The following is a 24,861-nucleotide window of genomic DNA, read 5'->3' on the forward strand; positions in this document are numbered from 1 at the left end:
TTCATTATTTTGCTTATTTTCTAGACTTAAGGAAATGATGAAAAAATATTTATGATGAGATTAAATGTAAAAATGTCTGGCAAACATATATGTATATATGTGTATTATATATACACATATATTCATATATATTTGCTACTTAAAATAGCCAGTTAAACATTTATGAGTACATGATGCTCCTGTCTTTCTGGAGGATATCCCCTCTCCAAGGGGATATCTCCAAGTCCATTCCACTTTAAATTATTCCTTTCCACTTAATACATATTTTGATTCAACTTAGCTTATACCCTCTAAAGAACCAAAAATATACAGTCACAAACAAATATTGCCCACTTGCATGGAAATTTTTAGCAATCATTCCTATTTTTTAATTCTGATTTTTTCCTTATACATGATACAAAATATATTTTCACATTAGCCATGTTGCAAATGAAAACAGAAGCAAAATAAAACAATAAACATAAGAGTAAAATACATGTTTCTTTTTTTTCCATTGTTTTTTTTTTATTTGATCATTTCCAAGCATTATTCATTAAAGACATAGATCATTTTCTTTTCCTCCTCCCCAACCCCCATAGCCGACGCGTAAGTCCACTGGGCATTACATGTTTTCTTGATTTGAACCCATTGCTATGTTGATAATATTTGCATTAGAGTGTTCATTTAGAGTCTCTCCTCTGTCATGTCCCCTCAACCGCTGTATTCAGGCAGTTGCTTTTCCTCGGTGTTTCCACTCCCATAGTTTACCCTTTGCTTATGAATAGTGTTTTTTTCTCCTAGATTCCTGCAAAATGTTCAGGGACATTACACCGCCACTAATGGAGAAGTCCATTACATTCAATTGTACCACAGTGTATCAGTCTCTGTGTATGATGTTCTCCTGGTTCTGCTCCTCTCGCTCTGCATCACTTCCTGGAGGTTGTTCCAGTCTCCATGGAATTCCTCCACTTTATTATTCCTTTTAGCACAATAGTACTCCATCACCAACATATACCACAATTTGCTCAGCCATTCCCCAATTGATGGGCATCCCCTCGTTTTCCAGTTTTTGGCCACCACAAAGAGCGCAGCTATGAATATTTTTGTACAAGTCTTTTTGTCCATTATCTCTTTGGGGTACAGACCCAGCAGTGCTATGGCTGGGTCAAAGGGTAGATATTCTTTTGTTGCCCTTTGGGCATAGTTCCAAATTGCCCTCCAGAATGGTTGGATCAGTTCACAACTCCACCAGCAATGAATTAATGTCCCTACTTGGCCACATCCCCTCCAGCATTCATTACTTTCCTTTGCTGTTATGTTAGTCAATCTGCTAGGTGTGAGGTGATACCTCAGAGTTGTTTTGATTTGCATCTCTCTGATTATAAGAGATGTAGAACACTTCTTCATGTGCTTATTAATAGTTTTGATTTCTTTATCTGAGAACTGCCTATCCATGTCCCTTGCCCATTTGTCAATTGGAGAATGGCTTGATTTTTTGTACAATTGATTTAGCTCTTTATAAATATGAGTAATTAAACCTTTGTCAGAGGTTTCTATGAAGATTTTCCCCCAATTTGTTGTTTCCCTTCTGATTTTAGTTACATTGGTTTTGTTTGTACAAAAGCTTTTTAGTTTGATGTAGTCAAAATTATTTATTTTACATTTTGTGATTCTTTCTATGTCTTGCTTGGTTTTAAAGCCTTTCCCCTCCCAAAGGTCTGACATGTATACTATTCTGTGTTTACCCAATTTACTTATGGTTTCCTTCTTTATGTTTAAGTCACTCACCCATTTTGAGTTTATCTTGGTGTAGGGTGTGAGGTGTTGATCTATTCCTAGTCTCTCCCACACTGTCTTCCAATTTTCCCAGCAGTTTTTATCGAATAGTGGATTTTTGTCCCAAAGGCTGGGATCTTTGGGTTTATCGTATACTGTCTTGCTGAGGTCACTTACCCCCAGTCTATTCCACTGATCCTCCTTTCTGTTTCTTAGCCAGTACTAAATTGTTTTGATGACTGCTGCTTTGTAATATAGTTTAAGGTCAAGGACTGCAAGGCCCCCTAAAATACATGTTTCAATGTGTATTCAGAGTACATCCTCTGGAGACAATATTTTTCATCATCATGAGTCCTTTGGAATTATCTTAGATCGTTGCATTGCTGAGAATAGTTAACTCACTTACAGTTGATCACCAAATAATATCGTTGTTACCACGCACAATGCTTTCCTGGTATTTCTCACTTATTTTTGCATTCATTCATGTAAGTCCTCCTAGACTTTTCTGAAAGCATCCTGCCAATCATTTATTGTAGTACAATAGTATTCCATTGAAATCATATACCACAACTTGTTCAGCCACTCCCCAATTCATTGACATACCCACAATTTCTTATTCTTTGCTACTATAAAGAGAGCTCCTATTAATGTTTTTGTACATTTAAGTCCTTTTCCTTTTCCTTTTATCTCTTTGGTATATAGACCTAGTAGTGGTATTGCTGGATCAAAGGGTATGCAGTTTTATAAACATTTGGATAGAATTTGATATTGTTCTTTTGAATAGTTGAATTAATTCAGAATTTCTTCAACAGAATGAGTGACCTAATTTTTCCACATTCCCCCCAGCATTTGTTCCTTTCTGTCATGTTAAACAATTTCATAGGTGTGTGGTGATCTCAGAATTGGGTTTCTTTTACATTTCTCTAATCAATAGATAACACTATAATTTTAATGAATATAAATTTTTCACCCAACCATATATATGTACATCAGAAACCTGGTGAGAATAGTCACTAAAGCTGGCATTTATCTTATTATTTACTTTTAAAAAAATAGTGAGTTCTAGAGGTCCAAGATAATTCTTAACAACAGAAGAAGGACTGAAGGCAAGGTAGTACAGTTCCAAAAGTGTTGAACTTAGAATCAAGGGGCCCAAACTAGAATTCCAAATCTGCCACCTACTATTTATATGATCAGGGTCACTCCACCTATTTCTGTATCAGTTTCTACCTCCAACAAATGAGGAAGTTGGACTAGATAGTCTTTGAGGTTCCTTCTAGAATTAATATTGCATGTCTCAGAAATCTCACAAATGGAATTCTCAATTAATGTCAAAGATATGTATTACTTATCACTGATTTCTATATTTCCATTCATGACAGTACCATCAGTTCCTTTAAAGAAGACCTGAATACATTGGTGCTATCCATTATATAATAAAATAAGCTGCTCTTGATGAGCCAAATTAAATGTTGATACAGGATCAAATATAACCAAATTGATCAGCTGGCTTTGGTTTTCAATAGAAAACTATGCAAGATGCTAATGAGTGGATTTCTTCTCCAAAAGGCCCATTCCTAAATTAGAATCCATGTGGTTTTTCACTGTAAGCTAAGTATACCTGGAACTGAAATGCTGTCACATTTTCCAACATATTTCCTAAAGAGTAGTGATTAAAGACAAATTGGTAATTGGCAAGCATTCAAACACCAAAGGATAATTATAGAGCAATACTTTCTATCACTTTACTAATATGCAGACTTCATATTCCCAAATGTACATGAAATAGAATGTATTTGCTTCTCAGAAGAAAACTCCAGATTCCAAGGGAAATCCTAATTACTTTGTCCAAATAGGCAAAATATTCATTTACTATTTTGAAAGTATCATAAATACTTAAACCGTAACCACTTTTTTCAAAGTATTTAAAGAAAAGAATTTTTACAAGTTTGTATAATCTTAATTTATTTATAAAACTGTTTATTTTCATAACTGAAATGTTATGGTATGTTCCTTTATCAACAGAGTGAATGAGGCCCAAATCCAACCAAAGATAGCTATCTTTTTAACTTTACTCATTTAGTTTGATATAGTTTCAATATATTCTAGTGTTGACTTTTAAAAAAATACATTTTGAACATTTCAGCCTATTATTAAAAGGAATTGATGTATTTTCATCAAATATAAGAACTTTTCACTAAACAGGACTCAGAAATGCCTCTTTTTACTATAAAATGTGGTTAACCCGAATCTCAGACAAATCCAGGCACAATTATATCTGATGCTCAATTAATTAATTAACTTGTACTTTCAAGTATGTATCATGTTCTCTGGTAAGTCCTAGGGATACTAAGAGGCAAAAGCAGCCTTTGACCTCAAGATATTTACATTCAAATTCAAATGGAGGAGACATGTATGGTATGTGCAATATATACATTATATATCAGATAGTATGGAACATTAAAGTAGAAGCTTTTAGCAGCAAGGAGGGCTAGGAGTAGGCTTGCAGAAGGTACTCTTGGCCAAAAGAATTGTAGTTATTCTTGTATTCACCAGTATCTGAAGATACAGTTCTGAGTTAAAAGGTATTTTAATCAGTGTGATTATCTTTATTTTTCTTATTTTGTTTGAGCTTAAACTAGGTAGTCATGCCTAGAGTTTGTCAAGTCATATAGAATCATGGTAACCTGCCCAATTTAGCTTACTTGTCTTTGAAATGTTGTCTACCTCCATCTTTGTACCTGAAACTCAATCAAGAGTACATGTGTGGCTTTTAACATGATCAAGTTTTTGAACCTCAGAAGCTAAAGGATAACCTCTAATTTGGTAAACCACTCTTCAAATTTTAGAGAATTGGCAGGAAAAAAAAGCTTATTATAACATTCCTTTTGAGGTTATTAATTCCATCCTCAAATTTAGTTGCTTAATACTGAATCCTTCACATACCCATCTTTTACTACTTTGGGAAGTGGAAATGAGAACAACATGGCATAATTTATTATAAACACAACTAGTCATTATCATTATATAATATCTTTGGAATAATAATGAACTCTTCTGGTCACTGAAACTTATTTCAAGTACAAGATGCCTTTTACTGTGTAAAAACAAAAAACAAAAAACCTCTTATGGTATACCAAGTAGTCAAAGATGAACCTCATTTTATGCTAGCATTTGTGAATGCAAGTTTAACAAGTACATTTAACCACTCCAAAATTTATCCTTTGGTTAAAAAAAGTTCAGCCATAATTGACTTACAATTAGGTAGTCAAGATTTCTGTCAGCTATATTTTTTTAAAGTATAACATTCAAAATCACTAAAGGGAATATCAAGTGCTTCTGTTAAGTTTCTAATTAAAAATTTACATCTATCTTCTTTGCTTTTCAATTAAAATCTTCTATGAAAAAATGTGGATCTTTAAGTGTAGAAGCTGTTTTGACTTTTTCTTTGTATATATATGTATTTATATATATTTCTTTAGCACGGTGACTGGCACTTAATAAATGTTTTTAATCATTTTAATTTAATAATTAAATCATTTTAATCATTGATGGATTAATTATATAATATTAGTTAATGGTAATTCATCAAACTGACCTATATTATGTTCCCAAAATTTACTTCTATGGAAACAATGTGCAAAAGACCTGAAATAACTGCATTGGTAATAGAAGTATGGTGCCTAGATTAAGGAAAATATTATATTCCTTTAAATGTACATTAGTCAGATTAATTTTACAGTGTTAGCTTGAGGGTTCCCAATTTAAAGAGAAAATTGGAGGAAGTTCTGGAAATCATGTTGTAGAAACACTACAACAGTGTATACCAGTGTATACTATATTATTTTACAAATATTTTATCTTGGTCCTCATGACAATCCTATGAGTTTGCTATTACTCATATTTTACAATTGTGACAACTTAAAGAGAAATAAGAATTTCAGATTTTGTAGTCATGGAGCTGAAACCCCTATAACCCTTATATTCTGAGTGCTGCCCTTTTCTCTCTATCTTAGCAACTGCTCTAGAACAAAAGACCTTCCTTGATCCTTCCCACTGCACATCCCCCATCTTTAATACATATGCATATCCTAGTGGAGACACACTACTAAGAGTTGAGGTGGAGCCATGGGGCAGAGTTAACCTCATGGAGATTGGGGAGATAAAGATCTCAACATGTCTAAATCCTCTACATTCACCCAAGATCCAGGACTCTCCAATTTTCTCTTGGACCCCTAGTTGGAGCCATCATTCAGTCTACTGTAGAATATATTATACCTAATTTCACCTTTTGCTTAAAGATTGATGGTAATTCAGTCAACACCACCATTACTACTTTGAAAGAAGGACGTACTATGTTGTCATATGACTCCACTCAAATTCTTTGGGATACAGAATCTCAGGTGAAGTTCTCTGTCTTGGTCACCACTCATGGCTCTTTCACATTTATCCATATCAGATCCATCTTTACCATTGATCTTATCATAGTATTCTAGGCTGACCTCTGGAAACCAAGTTCTATCTTTAGCAAATTGCCCTTCATGTTAGATTTGTATAACATTCCCTGGAAATGATGTTGCATTTATTTCTCATTTAGTCAAATTTGTTACTCCTTATCAGTGTAATGTAAATCCTTTAAAGACAGAGTCTGTTTAACACAAACTTGGCACAATATAGACCCTGTTAAATCCTTAATAAATTATTAAACTGAATATTGGAGGATGTCAGTGAGATCAGGAGTCATGAAAGTTCAATAAGAGAGAACAATTATTTTTATAAACAAAAGATATGAAGTTTGAATAGCCACTGTGCATTTCTTATATATATTTTTCCTTTGAGGACATTTCAATAGAATTATTAATTAACTAATATTTAATTAAAATTAAGAATGTGAAGGTTAAAAACATATCCTGTAACATTTGATTCAAGAGTATTGATATTTACTTTTGATTAAAAAATATTTGACATGCAAATAATGTCCAAAAATTTAAGATTGTGAGTTCAAATTCTAACAAAGCTTTTACATGGAAAAGGAAGATAAAACAGAAAGGGACTCTAATTAAATTGATAAGGTTAAAACTATGTAACTAACTTAATCAAGCTGAAGGTAAAATTATGGAATACAAAGATTTTGTCTTTTCAATCTTCTTGTCAATTACAAACAGCAACCCAGTATACCCACCTACAAACCAATAAACTTGACTGATTGCACAATTTAATATTTAATCCATACAAGTAAAAGTATATCAGAATTCCTCCTGTAGCCTCCATCACGGTATTCATGATCTTATGAATATATTAACTTCACTAATATGGTCAGTCTCAAATTCATGTATGCAATTCATTAAAGGGATATAAAAATTAATTATTCTTATAAAGCTGTCCCCATAATCAAATGGCTGCTACATATCAAATCATAGTACCAAGGGCCTATATTTTGCCTCTTTTTGCTTTTTGCATGCCCAGGGCTTAGCATAATGCCTGACACATGGTAGACATTTAACAAATGCTGAGTGAAATTCTACTACTGATAAAGCCGTGTTTTTTTAGACAGTTCATTTAATCTAAGTTTCATCTGTAAAATGAAGAAAATAATAAGTACCTGAAAAAGGTTATTCTGAGGATCAGATGAGATGAAGTATATAAGGTGTTCTTCAAACCTTAAACTGCTATATAAATGTTAGCTTTTACTACTAGGATTTTTCAGGTGGATTGATAGAGTTTGTTTTATTCATTTTAACATGTTCTGAAACTCTTGGTAGATAGGCTTTTAGTGGCAAGTGAAATATCTCAGAATGACTTTGGTTTTCTCCTTCATTCAAAGCATTTGAATGAATTATGCATAAATAGAAAGGGGACACAAAGATTCTATTTCTTCTGAAACATTTGAAACATCAATATGCTCTTTTATCTTCTCTCCAACCCTTGCACTCTTGAACTACTGGGCTGTTGTTCTTATAATTATCATTATTTTTAAAAGCACAGCAGAGTACCATAGTTCTGCTGATTATTAAGTCCACACATTGATGGATCTGTGATCACCTTGATGTGAGCACTCATTTCATTGAAAATGCTTATTCCTCCTACATCACTCTAATCCATGTCCTATGATAAATCCTCTAGGAGTGGGTCAGTCCAATGTATAATTGTCCTTTGTGATTGCTCTTAATTATTTTTAATAATAAAAAAGCTAATTATTAAGGTGGGTAACATTTACTCCTCCAATGTAACTAAACCAGAAAAAAGTTCACTCAAGAAAATAGCACCCATGAAGACATAAAAATAAGTTAAGGTTATTAATAGTGTCCTACTTATTATGTGAATTTATTTTCAAGAATTACATTTTCTAAAGAGAAACACACACACACACAAACACATGGAAGACTAAAGCAAATAAGGCCAAAACTTTGTCCCAAATTCAAAATAACCACCTTATAATTGCAAGGAATCTATGACATTAATCTCTTCTGACACTGAGCACATAAATCATAGACTTGGGCTCCAGCTAAGAAAATCAGCTGAATGTTCTGCTTCTGTACAAATTAATTATTTCAGTCTCTGATTGCTGCATGTACAAAAACAAAAAAAAGGGGGAAGGGAAGGGTACACATATCAATACCACCTTTGTCCCTCACAAATGCCCCCAAATAGTCATTAGTAAATAATACACTAGCAACTCCTACTTTTTCATCGACAAAATATCATTTGTTAACTATTAAAGACTTATAATGGCTGAAGCCCTTAGCAAAATAATACTCACACTTAATAACAATTATTTTTAGAAAGAATTACTACCAACTTGTTGCTTTTATATCACCTACATTTTCCAATGCATCTATCTCCCTCCTTTGCCTCCAAGAACCATCCCTTTTAGCAAACTACTAAAAGCTAAAACTAACAAAACAAAAAACATTTCAGCTAAATCAATTAACCTACTGAAAAAAGTCTGACATTACATGTAGTATTATGTACTTATAATGTACCACCTCCATGAAAAATCTTAACTCTTTGGAGTTAAACTAAGTAGGTCATTTTAATTCTAGAGACAGCAGGGTGGCACAGTCAATAGAACACTAAGCCTTCAGTGAAGGAGATACAGATTTGCCTCAGTTTCCTTACCTGTAAAACATAAATAACAGCTGCCTTCAGTGTTGGCAAGAGCATCAAATGCAATATTACCTGTGAAATATTTTCTATACAGTAGCCATTTAATGAATGTTTCCTTGCTTCCTTCCTAAATAACATTGTTTCATTATTTTGGTTTTATCCTATTTGCATTATTAAAATTATATAATGATTTGAATAAGAAATATTGGAAAGGTAAATATACATGTATATATACATATATCATATCAGAAAGAAAATTAAGGCTAGCATTTTGTTTTTTTGATAATTCATGGAATCAAATGGTATCCTTTAAGTGAATTCAACATTTATACTCAATTATCTTTCCATAAATAATTTTTGTCCCCAGTTTTCAAAAGAATACAACTCAGGGTTAGGTGGAAGAAGGAACTAGAAAATGACAAAACACATGTAAGAAAAGATGCAAATTCATCATATTCCTGAATTCAAAGAACAGAAAAAAGTGAACTTTTTTTCCCTGACATATGTGGGTCTCAAATATTATTGAACAGGATTTTTTTTATTATGATCTTAAGGCTGGGGGAGGTAAACTTCATGAATGTTAATGACAAATTCTAAGATTTTTAAATTATTGTATAAACCTTATATGAATTATATAGTATTAATGTACATGTAAATGAAACTTGCTTATAATGATTTTTTTCTACATAGAAAATCACGTTATGATAAGATTTCTTTGTGTGTATTAATGTGCTATTTAGAAATATCTGTTTGAATATATAGAAGCTTTTTTCCTCAAGTATAATTTGCTTACTTTGATTCTTTAAAACTTTCCAAGACATGATAGACAATGAGGCATACTAGGTGGAAAGCCAGTCTCTGAACCTAGGCTTAAGTTCCAGTTCTATACATATTTGCTGTGTGAATTTGGGCAATTCACCTACTCTCTGAGTCTTTGTCTAAAACAATGAAATTTCTGAAAAAGTCTCAAACTGCACATTGGTACAAGAGTTTCCTCATACAGGGAGTTCCCTAAGCTAAAAAAAATCACACAGTCCCTATCCTTATTTTTCATATGGAACACATTGTTTAACAAAGTCCAATTCACATTAAATGATTCTAGGAGTGGCTCAACCCTAATAACCACCAATGAGGATCATTGATTCAATCGTTTTCTCTGAGTTTTGTGTTTTTATTCAGCAATAAGGGATAGTGAAACTACACATGGCAGGTAAAGGAAGGCTTTTAGCCATATTCTGAGTCTATAAAGTTTTAGCCTCTTAACAACTCAAGAAGGTAGCTTTCCTCCTGCCCCAAGTCATTTATCCATGACAATCCTCAAAGATGTTTCATAAGTCCACAGGGGAACTAAAATGTCAAGTTTTCCCTTCAACAGAGAAATAGCATTTCTGAAGGTTCTGAATTATGCAAAGAGGTAAGTAATTCAGGGGTACTTTATGACTGACTCATATAAACACACAGACACAAACAGATTAAATTTTCTGACTCTTTGAAATGTGAACTCATTCTATGTAAATGATTCTTCTCCATTAATTCTGTGTGGTGCTTTCCAGTTCCTCTGCTAATGCATCAGTTCTTTAGAGGAATATAGGAGTGAAATTCATTTACATTCACTTAAATAAATGAGATCAGCAATGATTTTCATAGGAAGACTACCCTTCAAAAGAACTTGGTTTTTATTCATTGCAAAGTTCAAGGATATTATTTAAAGAATTGTTTTTGCATAAACAAACATGGAAGCAAAGTACAGAAGGTGTAAGTAAGATTGCACTTAACCTGAGTTTCTTAGGGTCTTGAATCAAAAGGAAAATAGGATTCCAGATGAACCAAGGAGGCTCTATATTGTTATCGCTGTTACAAGGTCATATTTGAATGGCTGCTCTTTAAAATTTTTATTTTTATTTTGCTAAATGCTAAATGAGAAGGAAGTGGGCATTCCCTATTTCTTACAGTCAGGGTCAATATGAAACTCCCATTCATTTCCAGAGATTAAGATGTAACCTTCTAAAGTCAAATCAAAAACAATTGTACCAGAAACCACATGTAATGTTTATGAATAGGAGGACCATTTGGCAAATGTTTTATCTTGTGAATCATGAAGAAGTATCTCATCAACAGTTTCTGGAAAGAGAATAGAGTATTTTCAGTATCCATTTCACAGGGCACAGGATATTAAGGATGTATTTTAAGATTAAAGTGATTGTAGTTCTGCATAACAATGATCTGTAATTTTAAACTCTGTTGGAGGCATCCCTTCCCTGGAAGAACTGTCCAATCCTATACAATTTAGAAGGTAATAATGTATTAATAATACTATGCAGCTATACAATTTTTTGTTATTATAATTATTGTAGTATGTTATCTTTCAGTATGGGGAAAGATAAATCACTTTCACAGGGAAAGTAATTTATCACTTGTGATGGGAATGTGAATCAATGGACCCTCTAACTCAGGGCAAAGTAAAGTTACTCAATCCCTATTGACTCTAAGGTATGGGTGTCAACTACAATGGTGGGAGGGTAGAGGCATGCTCATCTGAATGAACAGATAAAAAAATGAGAGAGCAAGTGTGAAGTAGGGGAAGACGAGATCCAGGTTTGGGACTGGAGTCTGGGTTAACTTGGCTAGGCTACTCAAGCCAAAGGAGATGGGGTAGAGATGGAGGAAGCTTGTATCAAGGTTTTTAAAAGCCTAAAGATCCAGATTATGACATCTTCATTGCATGTCTTCCCAGATGATGTCTTTAAATGAATGAAACAAATTACACAGAATTATAAGGGGAAACAACTATAATGAAATTAAAATGTAATGTTACCCCTTTTTTACATTTTTATTTAGAATATTTTTCCATCATTAAATGATTCATAATCATCCCCCATCCACTACTCTCTCCTTACCCCTCCCAAAGCCAACAAGCAGTTCCACTGGGTTATACATGTATCATTGCTCAAAACATATTTCTCTGTTATTCATATTTTTAGTAGAATGATTCTTTAACATCAAAACACTAATCACATCCCTATCACACTACATGATCAAGCATATATTTTTCTAATGTATTTCTGGTTCCACAGTTCTTTCTCTGGATGTGGATAGCATTCTTTCTCCTAAGTTCCTCTGGATTGTCTTGGGTCATTGTATTGCTACTGGTAGAAAAGTCTATTACATTCAATTGTGCCATCATCTATCATCATCTATGTACAATATTTTCCTGATTCTCCTTTCACTCTGCATCAATTCCTGGAGGTCATTCCAGTTCACATATAATTCCTCCATTTCTTTATTCCTTTCAGAACAATAATATTCCATCACCAACATATACCACAATTTGTTCAGCCATATCCCCTCATTTTCTGATTTTTTTTTTTGCCAACCCAAAAAGTGCAGCTATAAATATTTTTGTATGTCTTTTCTTTATTATCTCTTTGGAGGTACAAACCCAGCAGTGGTATTGCTGGGCCAAAGGGCAGGCATTTTTTTAAATCCCTTTGTGCATAGTTCCAAATTACTCTCCAGAATGGTTGCACCAATTCCCAACTCCATCCGCAGTGTATTTTGCCACACCCCCTCCAACATTTATTACTTTCCTTTGCTATCATATTGGACAATCTGTTAGGTGTGAGGCGATATGTCAGAGTTGGTTTAATTTGCATTTCTCTGATTAGGAGGGATTTAGAACACTTTTCCATATACTTATTGATAGTTTTGATATCATCATATGAAAACTGCCTATTCATGTCCCTTGACCATTTGTCAATTGGGGAATGGGGAATGTTTTGTAAATTTGACTTAATTCCTTATATATTTGGGAAATTAAACATTTTTCAGAGTTTTGTTCTAAAATGTTCTCCCAGTTTGTTGCTTTCCTTCTAATTTTGGTTTCATTGGTTTTGTTTGTACAAAATCCTTTCAATTTGATATAATCAAAGAACATCTCTATCTCTTGCTTAGTCTTAAATTCCTTCCTTTCACACAGATCTGACAGGTATACTAATATCTGTTCACATAATTTATTTATGATTTCACTCTTTATATCTAAGACATTTACCAATTTTGAATTTATCTTGGTATAGGATATAAGATGTTGATCTGAACCTAATTTCTCCCACATATTATTTTCTAATTTTCTCAGCATTTTTTTTTGTCAAAGAGTGAGTTCTTGTCCCAAAAGCTCAGATCTTTGGGTTTATCGAACACTAGCTCACTGAGGTCATTTACCCCTAGTCTATTCCACTGATCTACCCTTCTATCTCTTAGCCAGTACCATATTGTTTTGATAGCCACAACTTTATAGTACAGTTTAAAATCTGGTACTACTAGGCCCCTATCCTTTGTATTTTTTTTATTATTTCCCTTGATATTATTGATGTTTTCTTCTTCCAGATTAATTTTGTTATTTTTTCTAATTCTATAAAAAGTTTTTTGGTAGTTTGATAAATATGGTGCAGAATAAGTAGATTAATTTGGGTAGGATTGTCATTTTATTATATTAGCTTGTCCTACCCAGGAGCAATTAATTTTTTTCCAATTGTTTAGATCTAGTTTTAATGGTGTAAAATGTGTTTTATAGTTGTGTTCATATAATTCCTGTGTTTGTCTTGGCAGAGAGATTCCTAAATATTTTATATTATCTATAATGATTTTAAATGGAGTTTCTCTTTCTAACTCCTGCTGCTGAGTTTTGTTGGAACTATATAGAAATGCTAATGATTTATGTGAGTTTATTTTGTACCCTGAAACTTTACTAAAGTTAAGTATTTCCACTAGCCTTTTAGCTGATTTTCTGGGGTTCTTTAAGTATACAATCATATTATCTGAGAAGGGTAATAGCTTAGTCTCTTAATTGCCTACTTTAATCCCTTCAATTCCTTTTTCTTCTCTAATTGCTACTGATAGCATTTCTAGTGCAAGATGAAATAATAGAGTTGATAATAGGCATCTTGCCTTTCTCCTGATCTCATTGGAAAGGCTTCTAATTTGTCCCCAATAAAAAGGGTACTTGCTGATCATTTTAAATATATATTGCTTGCTATTTTGAGGGATAGCCCTTCTATTCCTATACTTTCTAGTATTTTCAATAGGAATGGGTATTGTAGTTTGTGAAAGTCATTTTCTGCCTCTAATGAAATAATCATGAAATTTTTGTTGGTTTGATTATTAGTATGGCCAATTATGTGGACGGTTTTCCTAATATTAAACCATTCTTGCATTCCTAGTATAAATCCCACCTGATCATAGTAGATAGTCCTTGTGATCACTTGTTAGAGCCTTTTTGCTAGTATTCTATTTAAGATTTTTGCATTTATATTCATTAAGTAGGTTGGTCTTCAGTTTTCTCTCCGTTTTTGACCTGCCTGGCTTTGAATCAGTACCATATTTGTGTCATAAAAGGAATTTGGTAAAACTTCTTCTTTGTTTATTTTGTGAAATAATTTGTATAATATTGTGATTAGTTGTTCTTTAAATGTTTGATAGAATTCACTTGTGAATTCATTTGGCCCTGGAGATTTTTTCTTAGGAAGTTCCTTGATGGCTTGTTCAATTTCTTTTTCTGAGATAGGATTGTTTAAGAATTTTATTTCCTCTTTTGTTAATCTAGTCAATTTATATTTTTGTAAATATTCACCCATTTCATCTAGATTGTCATATTTATTGCCATATAATTGAGCAAAGTAGTTCTTAATAGTTGCCTTAATTTCTTCTTCATTAGAAATGAGATTGCCCCTTTCATCTTTGATACTGATAATTTGATTTTCTTCTTTCTTTTTTTATTAGATTTACAAGTACTTTATCTATTTTATTTGTGGTTTTTTTCCCAAAGTACCAGCTCCTAGTCTGTCTTAGTTATTAGTTAAATAGTTCCTTTACTTTCAATTTGATTAAATTCTCTTTTAATTTTTTTGATTTCCAATTTAGTTTTTATCTGGGGATTTTTAATTTGTTCCTTTTTCTAATTTTTTTAAGTTGCAAGCCTAATTCATTGATCTCCACCATCATCTCTATTTTCTTAGAATTAGACTCAGCAATATAAAATTTCCTCTGAGTACATCTTTGGCTCTATCCCATAGGTTTGGGTACGATGTCTCTTTATTGTCATTCTGTTTAATGAAGTCTGTAATTGTTTCTATGATTTCCTCTTTGACCCACCTGTTTTGAAGTAATAGATTAGTGCTCAATTAATTTTAAATTTGCCTTCCTGTGAACTCTTGTTAATTATAATTTTACAATATTATGATCTAAAAAAGTGACATTTATTATTTCTGCTTTTCTGCATTTGTTTGCATTATGGTGCTCAGGGAGGAGTAGTATCTCTGGTATGGAGGGCTTGTTATTCCCTCCTAGGGCAGCTCTCCAACCTCTGACCCTCACCTGACACCCAGCTCTCACTTGTGGCTCCTAGTAGCTGATAGCATGAGGCAGCGGCCATACCCTGGTCAATGGCTTCGACAGGCTGGCTAAACCTTGTGAGGGTAAACATCGGGTCGTAGACCCCTGGTGAACTAAGGCTTTGCTCACCCAGCATGATAAGAGTGCTTTGGCCTGAACAGATAGAAGAAACCAATAAGAAGGTTCCAAGGCTGAGAGGGTGATGCAGCAAAGCACTGTGGAGTGCTTAGGGAGTGTTGGAGCACAAAAGACAACACGGCCATCCAATGCAGCTGAGGAAGTCTCCAGGTGTAACGACTTTTCGTGCCACTGGACCCAGGCTTCCCACGCCGAGAGAGTGGGACTGTCTCTGTGCATCGACTTTTCCACTTAAATCTCCTTCACACACAAGTGTTTTTGTGCACACTCATCCACATCACAAATGAAAGCACACAAAGACAATCATCATCCTTGGTTACTGAGAGACTACTACTATGCCCTAGTATATTGTTAATCATTGTATATGTACCATGTTCTACTGAGAAGAAGGTATATTCCTTTTTATCCCTGTTCAGTTTCTCCAAATATCTATTAACTCTAATTTTTTTAGCATTTCACTTACTTCCCTTACTTCTTTCTTATTTATTTTTTGATTCAATTTATCTAGTTACAAAAGGTGAAGATTAAGATCTTCCACTAGTATGGTCTTACTATCTATTTTGTCCTTGAACTCCTTGATTTGTTCCTTTAGAAATCTAGATGCTATACTATTTGGTGCATATATGCTTAGTAATGATATTACTTCATTGTTTATAGTGCCTTTGAACGAAATGTAATTTCCTTCCATATCTCTTTTAATCAGATCAATTTCTGCTTTGGCTTTGTCTAGTATCAACATTGCTACTCCTGCTTTTTTTTACTTTAGAAGATGCATAATATTTTCTGCTCCAGTTTTTTACCTTGAATCTATGTGTCACCTTGCCTTAAATGTGTTTCTTATAAACAACACATAGTAGGATTCTGGTTTTTAACACTCTACTATCCACTTCCATTTAATGGGTGAGTTTATCCCATTCATATTAAGCATTATGATTACTAACTGTGTATTGCCCGCTATCATATTATTCCTTTTGGATCCTGCTCTATTCCCTTTCACTCTATTCCTCCTCACCAGTATTTTGTTTTTTGTCACCCCCACCAGTTCCCCCTCCCTTCATCAATTACCCCCTGCTTCCCTTGTCTTGTTCCCCTTCTACTTCTCTATAGGGTAATACAGAATTCTATGTCCCACTGAGTATTCTCATTTTTCCCTTTCTGATCTAGTTACAAAGAGAGTAAATTTTAAGCATTGACTATCCCCAACTTTATCCTCCCCTCTCTATATTGATTGTTCTCACCTCCTTATGTTATATAATTTACCCCATTCTTTCTCTCCCTTCCCTTTTCTCTTAGTGTAACCCTCTCTTTCAGCTCTTCATTGATTTTTAAATGCCATGCATATGCATACATATCATATAATATGTACATATTATTCCATATCATCATATTTACATAGATATCATATCATCATATATATATATATATCATATTATCACAATCAGCTTACTTTTCCACCCTCTTTCTGAGTAAATTCCTTCTATCTTCTCTACTACTGAGAGTAATTTTTGAGAATGATGGAAATCCTCTTTCCATGTAGACATACAGACATTTTTACCTTAATGAGTCCCTTACATTTTTTCTTTCTTATTTACCTTTTTGGGCTTCACTTGTGTCTCATATTTGGTCTTCAATTTTTTGTTGTTGCTGTTATTGTTTAGGTCTGGATTATTCCTCAGGAATGCTTGTAAATCTTCTATCTTATTGAATGACCATTTCCCCCTGAAAGAGTATACTCTGCTTTGCTGGATAGGTGACTCTGGATTGTAAATTCAAATCTTTCACCTTTCTGAATATCATATTCCATGCTTTCCAATCCTTTAATGTAGAAGCCACGAAGTCATGGGTGATCCTGATTGTAGCTCCATAGTATTTGAATACTTTCTTTCTGACTGTTTGAAGTACTTTTTCCTTTGCTTGGTGACTCTTGAATTTGGCTATTACATTCCTGGAAGTATTCAATTGAGGATTTCTTTGTGGAGGTCATCTGTGAATTCTTTCAATTTCAATTTTATTGTCTTGTTCAAAGATCTCTGGGCAGCTGTCCTTGATAATTTCTTGTAATATGATATCCTATGTTGTTGTTTTTTTTATTATGGCTTTCTGATAATCTAAGAATTCTCAGATTGTCTCTCTTAGATATATTTTCCAGGTCAGTTCATTTTTCAATAAGATATTTCATGTTTTCCTATGGTTTTTTTTATTCCTTTGATTCTGCTTTGTTGTTTTTTGATTTCTCATGAAATAATTGATTTCTAGATGGTCAGTTCTAATTTTGAAGGCCTGGTTTCCTTCTGTCAGTTTTTGGTTCTTATTTTTTCAATAGGCCCATTTCTTATTGCATCACTTTCATTTCTCTTCCCCACTTTTCCTCTACCTCTAATAATTGAGTTTTGAAGTCTTTTTTGAGCTTTTCCAGAATCTGTGTCCAATGCATATTTTTCTTTTGGACTTTGGATGTGTTTCCTTTGCTTTTGCTATCCCTTTCTGCACCTTTCTGTTTCTGCACCTTGTTCTTTGTCTTCATAAAATGCCTTTAGAGTTAAGTACTTTTTTGATAGTTTACTCATTTTTCCTATCTAATTATAGGTGGGCTTTATTTTCTTGGAAGTTGGGGTACCCTCTTAAACTTTGGCCCTTCCTTGATGTTATTTTCGGGTTATTTTCTGGGTTGTTACTAGTTTACCAGATAGTCTGAGGGCTGAGAGCTTTATTCAATTGTCCTTTGAGATGCTGATAGCTTAAAGACTTTCCTTGGGCTTGAGTGCTTTTGATATCAGTCTGAACTTGATCAGGTCAGGTGCTGATCAAATTCTAGCCCCAGCTTAGACTTGTGTTTTTTTGGTCCTAAGGTGTTCTTGATTCAGTCAGACACACCCTTGATTGCCCTGTCCTGGAGCTATACCTTTAGTTTTAGGCAAAAAAGATGCCAGGGAGGATCCTTCTAAGAACTGTATCCTCACACCAAACCATGGATTATGTCCTCACCCTAAACCCAGACTAGGATTCCTGGCTTTGTTCTGGGCCCAATGTGGATTGGCCCCCTTTAGCCCAGATTATTTTGGGCCAAGACTCTGTACTTCTCCACAGGTTTGCAATTTCAAGTGGTATTAGTTAGCTTGGACCTCTTTTCACCCAGCAGGATCTCAGGGTCTGACTTAATTTAAACTTATGTTTGGAACATGTGAGAACAGATGTGTGGGACAGTGGGGGTGTGGTTTGCTCTTGACTGGCTGCTGTGCCCCCTGCTAGCACCACTCCCCTCTCACCTCAGTTCCACAGATGATCTCCACCTACCTTTTGGTTTTTTTTCTTTTTTTCTTTTTTTGAGGGTTGTTTCTCTCTGTCTCTTTGTTGGTTCTTTTCACTCATATATTCGTTTTGGGCAATATTTTATTCTTGCTCAGAGAGGATTTTCATGGTGAAATGGGAGCTGCTGCCCTTGTTACTACTCCATCTTGGCTCCACTCCAATGTTTCCTCTTTTAAAAATCAATGCTTTTCAGTTAAATAATCTTTCTTCTTCTTCAAAAAAAAAAGCTCCTCATGAAAACAAAGAAGTGCATTGGGAAGGAATTAAAAATTGAGAACTTTAACCATGCACTCTTTTATTTCTAGTCCCTCAGGAACTATGTTTTTCATTTTAATGTGTGCCCTAAAACAATTATAAAACATAGAATAGGTATGGGGAGAGGAGAAAGGGAGGGGTGGAAAAATGCACTATTTCCAATGGGAAAAAAGAAAATGAAAAGGAAAGTGATAGTAAAGGAGAAAAATCCGGCAGCAACTCCCACTCAAACTTATGTGGAGTTTACTAGGATATATTGTTTGATATTGTCAGTGGAATCATTAAGTACACCTATACTGAATTCATTTTCCTGGCTTAGCAGTGACTTCTAATTATATATCTTGAATTTACATTATGTAGATCATAATGTTTTCAGTGATAAATGGGAAGTAAAGAGATAAGAATAAAGTTTTATATTATCTGTGCCCCAGGATTGGGGGAAAGGATCAAAGAATAAAAATTAAGTGGTTCTGCCAATAGCACATAATAAACTATATAAAACACACACTTACTTGTAATTAAATTTGCAACTTCTATGAGATAATCAAAACAAAATTCTAAAGCAAAATACTACATATAGTTACTTGATAAATCTCAGTATCTATATTATAATATGTTATCTAATAGCAGTTACAGAAGTAATCTAGACTGTGGTATCACAAAATCCAACAATGATTGTTTTTACATTCAAGACAGGTCAGGTTTGCTATGTTTGGTAGTAGGGAGCACCAGCAGGTAGAATTTCCAGAAAGGCAGATTTCCTCTTAATATAAGAGAGAAAAAAATATTCTTTAGACTTAAAGCCAAGTAGAGCCACCAGAAAAATGGAATGAATTGCTTCTCAATGGAATAAGTTCTTCACTGGAAGTATTCAAGAAAGATCTGAATGGCCATTTATTTGGTTGGAATTTTTATGTGTGTGGGTGATTTCTGTTGAGGTCTAATTGGAATATGTGATCTTCCAATGTACTGGAAAACTCAATAATTCAATTCAATTATAAAATGTAGATTATCCAAATTTTTTAAAATTAGAATCAAAATGTCACTTACAGATTATTTCTCTGATATCTTTAACCTTTGTTAATAAAATTAAAAATTGCTCAAAGATGATACTTTTCTTAGCTTCTGGTTTTACCAAACAAACAATCTTGGAAGAAAGGAACAGACAGTTTATTCCACTCCTGGGCATCTCTTTGTATGACAGATGAGTTCCTGAACACTCATATCTAATTGGAAAGCAATTTATTTTGGATGGGTGTGCTAGAACTTTAAAAAAGTTCAGTGGTAAATATTTTTGAAAAGAGGGAAGTTCCGTATAATAGAAAAATGACTTCCCAGTGTTTTCTAATTTTTTAAAGTTCATATCATTTCTAACAAACACCCATTTCTATAATTCTAGTATTATATCCAACTAAATATGACAAAGATATTCCCATGTCATTGAATTAACTTCCATATTCTTACTGTAGCTAAATAAAACATTCAATGGACATTATTTTGATATATGCATTTATATCCATATAAAAAAATTTAGTGCTTTTGCAATACACAATATTAATGAATAAAAACTGTCTTTTTTTCTCTTTCAAATTATCATATAAATTATTTGATAGTTTGGGCAGGTAATGAATAATCATTTGGATCAGTCCTAAGAGTTATGCATGTTCTGGAGTTAGTTCATAAGAGCTGATTGTTAAGTTTCCAATGTGAGCATTTTTACCTTTGAAATCAGGAAATGATAAAAGACTTGACTTTGTGTTTTATCTTTGAATGCTTCTATAATGCATAATGTTTTTAACAAAAACTGGAATTTTTAAAAGGATTTAGATCGTATATTGTATCATGAAATGCCATAGTTTTAAGCCAACCTAGGAAAGTGATGGATAAAATGCTAATGATACATTAAAGTGTATGAAGTACTTTTTTCCTTAGTTAATTGTTAATTGTTAAATATTTACCAGAATACTTCATCTAAGAACTCTCACATGTTTATTGACCTGAGTGACAAGAGTCAAGAAGTACTCTTCACAAAAACTGACAAAAACCAAACCCCCAACATATTTTTAAAAAATGTGTCAAATATTAATGCTAGTTGATATTTTATACAAATAAAGCTACCACATAAAAGGCATAGAACTTAGAGCAAAACCATCTATTCTTTCCATTAGCAGCTTCATATTTTTGATTATATACAAATACCAAGGATTAAAATCACCTGCTTTAGCAAAAGTAAGTTAGTTAACACCAGGTACACTTTCTAATGAAACATTACACTTTTTAAAAAAAAGTAAAGTTTGAATAAATTATTGATGCCCTTTGAGGATGGTAAAACAAGATCATACATGTATTAATTTCTTAAAATAAAGAAAATCTATAGTTTAAAAAAAAGTGACTCAGTCTTATGGTCCAGATGAGTATCAAACTAAAAATGCACTAACTGGAGCTTTAAAGCCTAAAATGATTTCCTTTTTTTCTTAGAAGGGAAAAGAATCATATCTTAATTATATCTAATTGAACATTTAAATCTTCAGTGAATGTTTATGAATTATGTATTTTGCAACTATCTTTGAATACTTCTATAATGCATAATGTTTTTTAACAAAAACTGGAATTTTATCTTATATTGTATCATGAAATACCATAGTTTTAAGCCAACCTATGGCTTATATAAAGATAAGAGAGTTTAAAGTTCCTAATCATTTGTTTCCCAACATTTCAAAGCAAAATAGTAATTCTATTAAAATGTGTTTGCTGCCCATTCTGAGCCCATAAAAACATTCTTAGGTTTCCTTTTCTGCATCCAACATTATTCTAGAAAATTCTCTTAAAAACTAAATTCAAAGACATTGACTTTCTTGCCCTAAAATCATTGGCCTATAAGGAGGTTACTCAATCAAGCACATAGAAAATCTGCCAGATTTAATACACTATATCTAAAGGTAAAGGGAAACCAACTGCACTAAAAAAAGAAAGAACCTGAATAGTTGTGTTAGATTAAAAGTGAAATTGGAGTTGAGTTTTCTACTGGATTCATACTATAAAAAAAATTAAGGGTTCTACAAAGCCTAATATTGTTATCTGACCCATTTGAGTATATACTTGCTTTGAATACTAAAGCATACCACTGGGTTAAATGAATGGGATGATGTATTTAAATAGTCCAAAATAATATAGCATGTGTTAAGACAGCTAAGGGTGCACTAGATAAGATAGTGAACCTGAAGTCAGAAATAATTGAGTTAAAAGATGATTTTCATTACCCTTGGCAAGTCACTTGCCCTCTCCATCTGCCCCATTTTTCTCAAGAGTAAAATGGGCTTAAAAAATCACATCTACCTCCCAAAATTGTTATGGGAATCAAATTACATACTATTTATAAAGTGCTTAACATAGTGCCTGGCACATAGTAGTTGCCAAACTATGATGAAGAGGAAGATGATGATGTGATGAAATTTCTAAATCAATGGGTCAAAGAATGTAAAAATATTTAGAATGCTCAAATGTTGGGTGCAAATATCTAATTAACCCCTTAAATCTCTCCTTCTAAAACTTTTGATGAATTACGTTTTGGAGACATTTACCCTCAAATCTGTCTCAATCTGTTTCATTTATGATGAGCAAGGCAGCTCTTCCAACTCTTTTTTTTTTACCTCAATGAAGATCCTTACTAGTTTCCCTCAGAGTAACTATTTTTTGGCCAGTTCCAAATCTCTAGAAACTTCTTAAGGGAGCAAAAGAGCCCATGTTTCAGTGGGAGAGAGAGACTCTTAAATTAATAGTATAGCTTTGTGCATTCCAAATCAAATTACTGGCATCTCTGGAGATTCAACATGTGAAAACAAAACTAGTTGATGACTACTTTATATATTAACCCAAATACCATTTTATATTCACCCTGCAACAAGTTGACTAACACTTGAAAAATCTGGCTATAGAAAGTGTTGGTTGTTGTTTAATTATCAACGAGTTGGAAAGGAAAGGTTCTTACATTTAAGAGCTTGGCAGGTGTAGCAAAAAGCTTTTTTAGTTGACTGGGGGGGGGAGGGACACACAACACTTTTTTTTTTTTTAATTAAGCCCAGCACTTTCCCTGATAAAAACAAATTGCCTAAAAGTTTGTGCAATAATAAATCTGTGTGGCAACAGTAGCTGCAGGAGAGGCACCTGAGACAACAAGAAGGATTTGCATTTCTATAGTTTCTTTTGTGTACTCCAACTCCCTAAAGCATCTTACAAAGCAATAAATATCATAAGTGAGAAGAGGCAGTAATAGGATATCAATACAAGGAGTGACTGTGCAGCCAGACACAGAAGCCCTCATGTGCTCAGCAGTATCCTTCTCCCCTCCACTTCCCAACAGCTGTAAACATGAGTGCCAATTAATCTGTGCTAGTTAAGAAAGGAAAAGAAAGGGATAGAGGGGCTAAACCACCTGCAGAATACATTTAGACTCTGATGCCTTTTACATCATTGACTATTTACCAAGGTCTAAATCTCTCTCAAAGTGATCTTTGTGGTTCAGGTAACCAGCTGTTCCTATGAGCCAAGCCTCAATACTAACAAGACTGTCTTTGGAATGAACTCCAAAGGTGAGAAAGAAAAGTTGCTCGATGCCCTGGGTAGAAGTTGGGTATCACACTGATGAAGACTCTCGATTCCCTCTTTTCATGGTTTCTATGACCAATCCCAAGAAATCACTTAGCGCAACCTCACAAACAAGTCTGGCTGTGCCCAAATCTCCTTTGTTCCACCAGAGTTCAGACTACATGTGAAGATCCCAAGTCTCATTGGCTATGGTGAATAAGTCTTCAACAAGTCCTCCCCTCATAAAATAGTCAGAAGCCTGTCACTATCCTCCAGGGGTCACAATTGGGTTACAAATTCCATGCAATGGTGACTGAGCAGCCTGATTTGGAAAAATTTATTCACATCCTTCTTCATTAAGATTCAAATGGAATAAGTAAGGTAGAAATTGAACAGACACACAAATTGTGCATAGCTTGCTCCTGTAGTCAGTAAACATTTATTCACTAAGCACAGCTCATGTCTTTTCTCTCTCACTCATATTCGTTCTTCCTATCCTTCCTGCTTGCTGTTTTAATGCATAATTAAGAAGGTCAGAATTAATGAAGCAGTGTGGAGTAAAGTTCAAGGAATCCCCAGGCACTATTTATTCTATTAGATCTCAGGCATGAATGTCAGATTGGCAGCATGAGAGGCTGGAGCAGTGGGGCTGGCAGCATCCCAGCAAAGAATCCACAAGGGGAGACTTACCTGCAGTGTCAAGTCATTCCTAAGCTCCTTCCCTGCAAAAATCACATGCAACTGGTCAGCTGGAACCCCCTGTCGCTTAGCAACCACCTCCTTGAGCTGGAAGATGTTCGTGTCTGCTTCGACCTCCACAGGGAAACCATGGCTGGAGTTGAACCTAACAAACACTGACCAAGAAATAAGAAGGGAGATAAACAGTAAGAATTTTATTCAAAATAGTTTTGAGAGAGAATGATTTCTAAACCTAGATCCTCAACTTAATGGTATTGTGTGTCTTTCATTTCCAACCTGAACTTTAATGATATAGCAAATGGATCAAAAAGAGACACTTGGGATGAATTCTAAGACCATCCCTAGATTATTAAATGAACCTTGAACTTGACAGGGATGTACAAATTCACAAGACATGTAACACTTGCTCCAAATATTGTGGAAGCAGGATGAGACTGTTTCATCTTTAGTATCATAATTCTCAGAATTCATGGGAATTCCTATAATTCATTTCTGATTCAAAATAAAATCAATGACTTTTATTCACCAAAAGAAGCCCACAAAATGAAGCCTCTCATGGAACCTTTCTTAGAGTAATATTAAGTGAAACAACAGTTTGAGTCTTTGAGTCCTAAAGCCTCAATGGAG

General features: G+C 33.8%; 1 protein-coding gene across 2 annotated transcripts in view; it reads right to left on the bottom strand.

Annotated features, from left to right (window-relative positions):
• PRKN (parkin RBR E3 ubiquitin protein ligase) overlaps positions 1–24,861 on the bottom strand; it is a 1,990,036-nt gene that overhangs the window by 1,564,996 nt on the left and 400,179 nt on the right. For both annotated transcript variants that reach the window (XM_007484868.2, XM_056814364.1), the window contains exon 2: positions 24,226–24,389. In XM_007484868.2, coding sequence (XP_007484930.1) covers positions 24,226–24,389 — 164 coding nt within the window. The remainder of the gene's footprint in view (positions 1–24,225; positions 24,390–24,861) is intronic.

This window comes from Monodelphis domestica, chromosome 2 (genome assembly GCF_027887165.1).
Source record: "Monodelphis domestica isolate mMonDom1 chromosome 2, mMonDom1.pri, whole genome shotgun sequence".
Lineage (NCBI taxonomy): Eukaryota > Metazoa > Chordata > Mammalia > Didelphimorphia > Didelphidae > Monodelphis > Monodelphis domestica.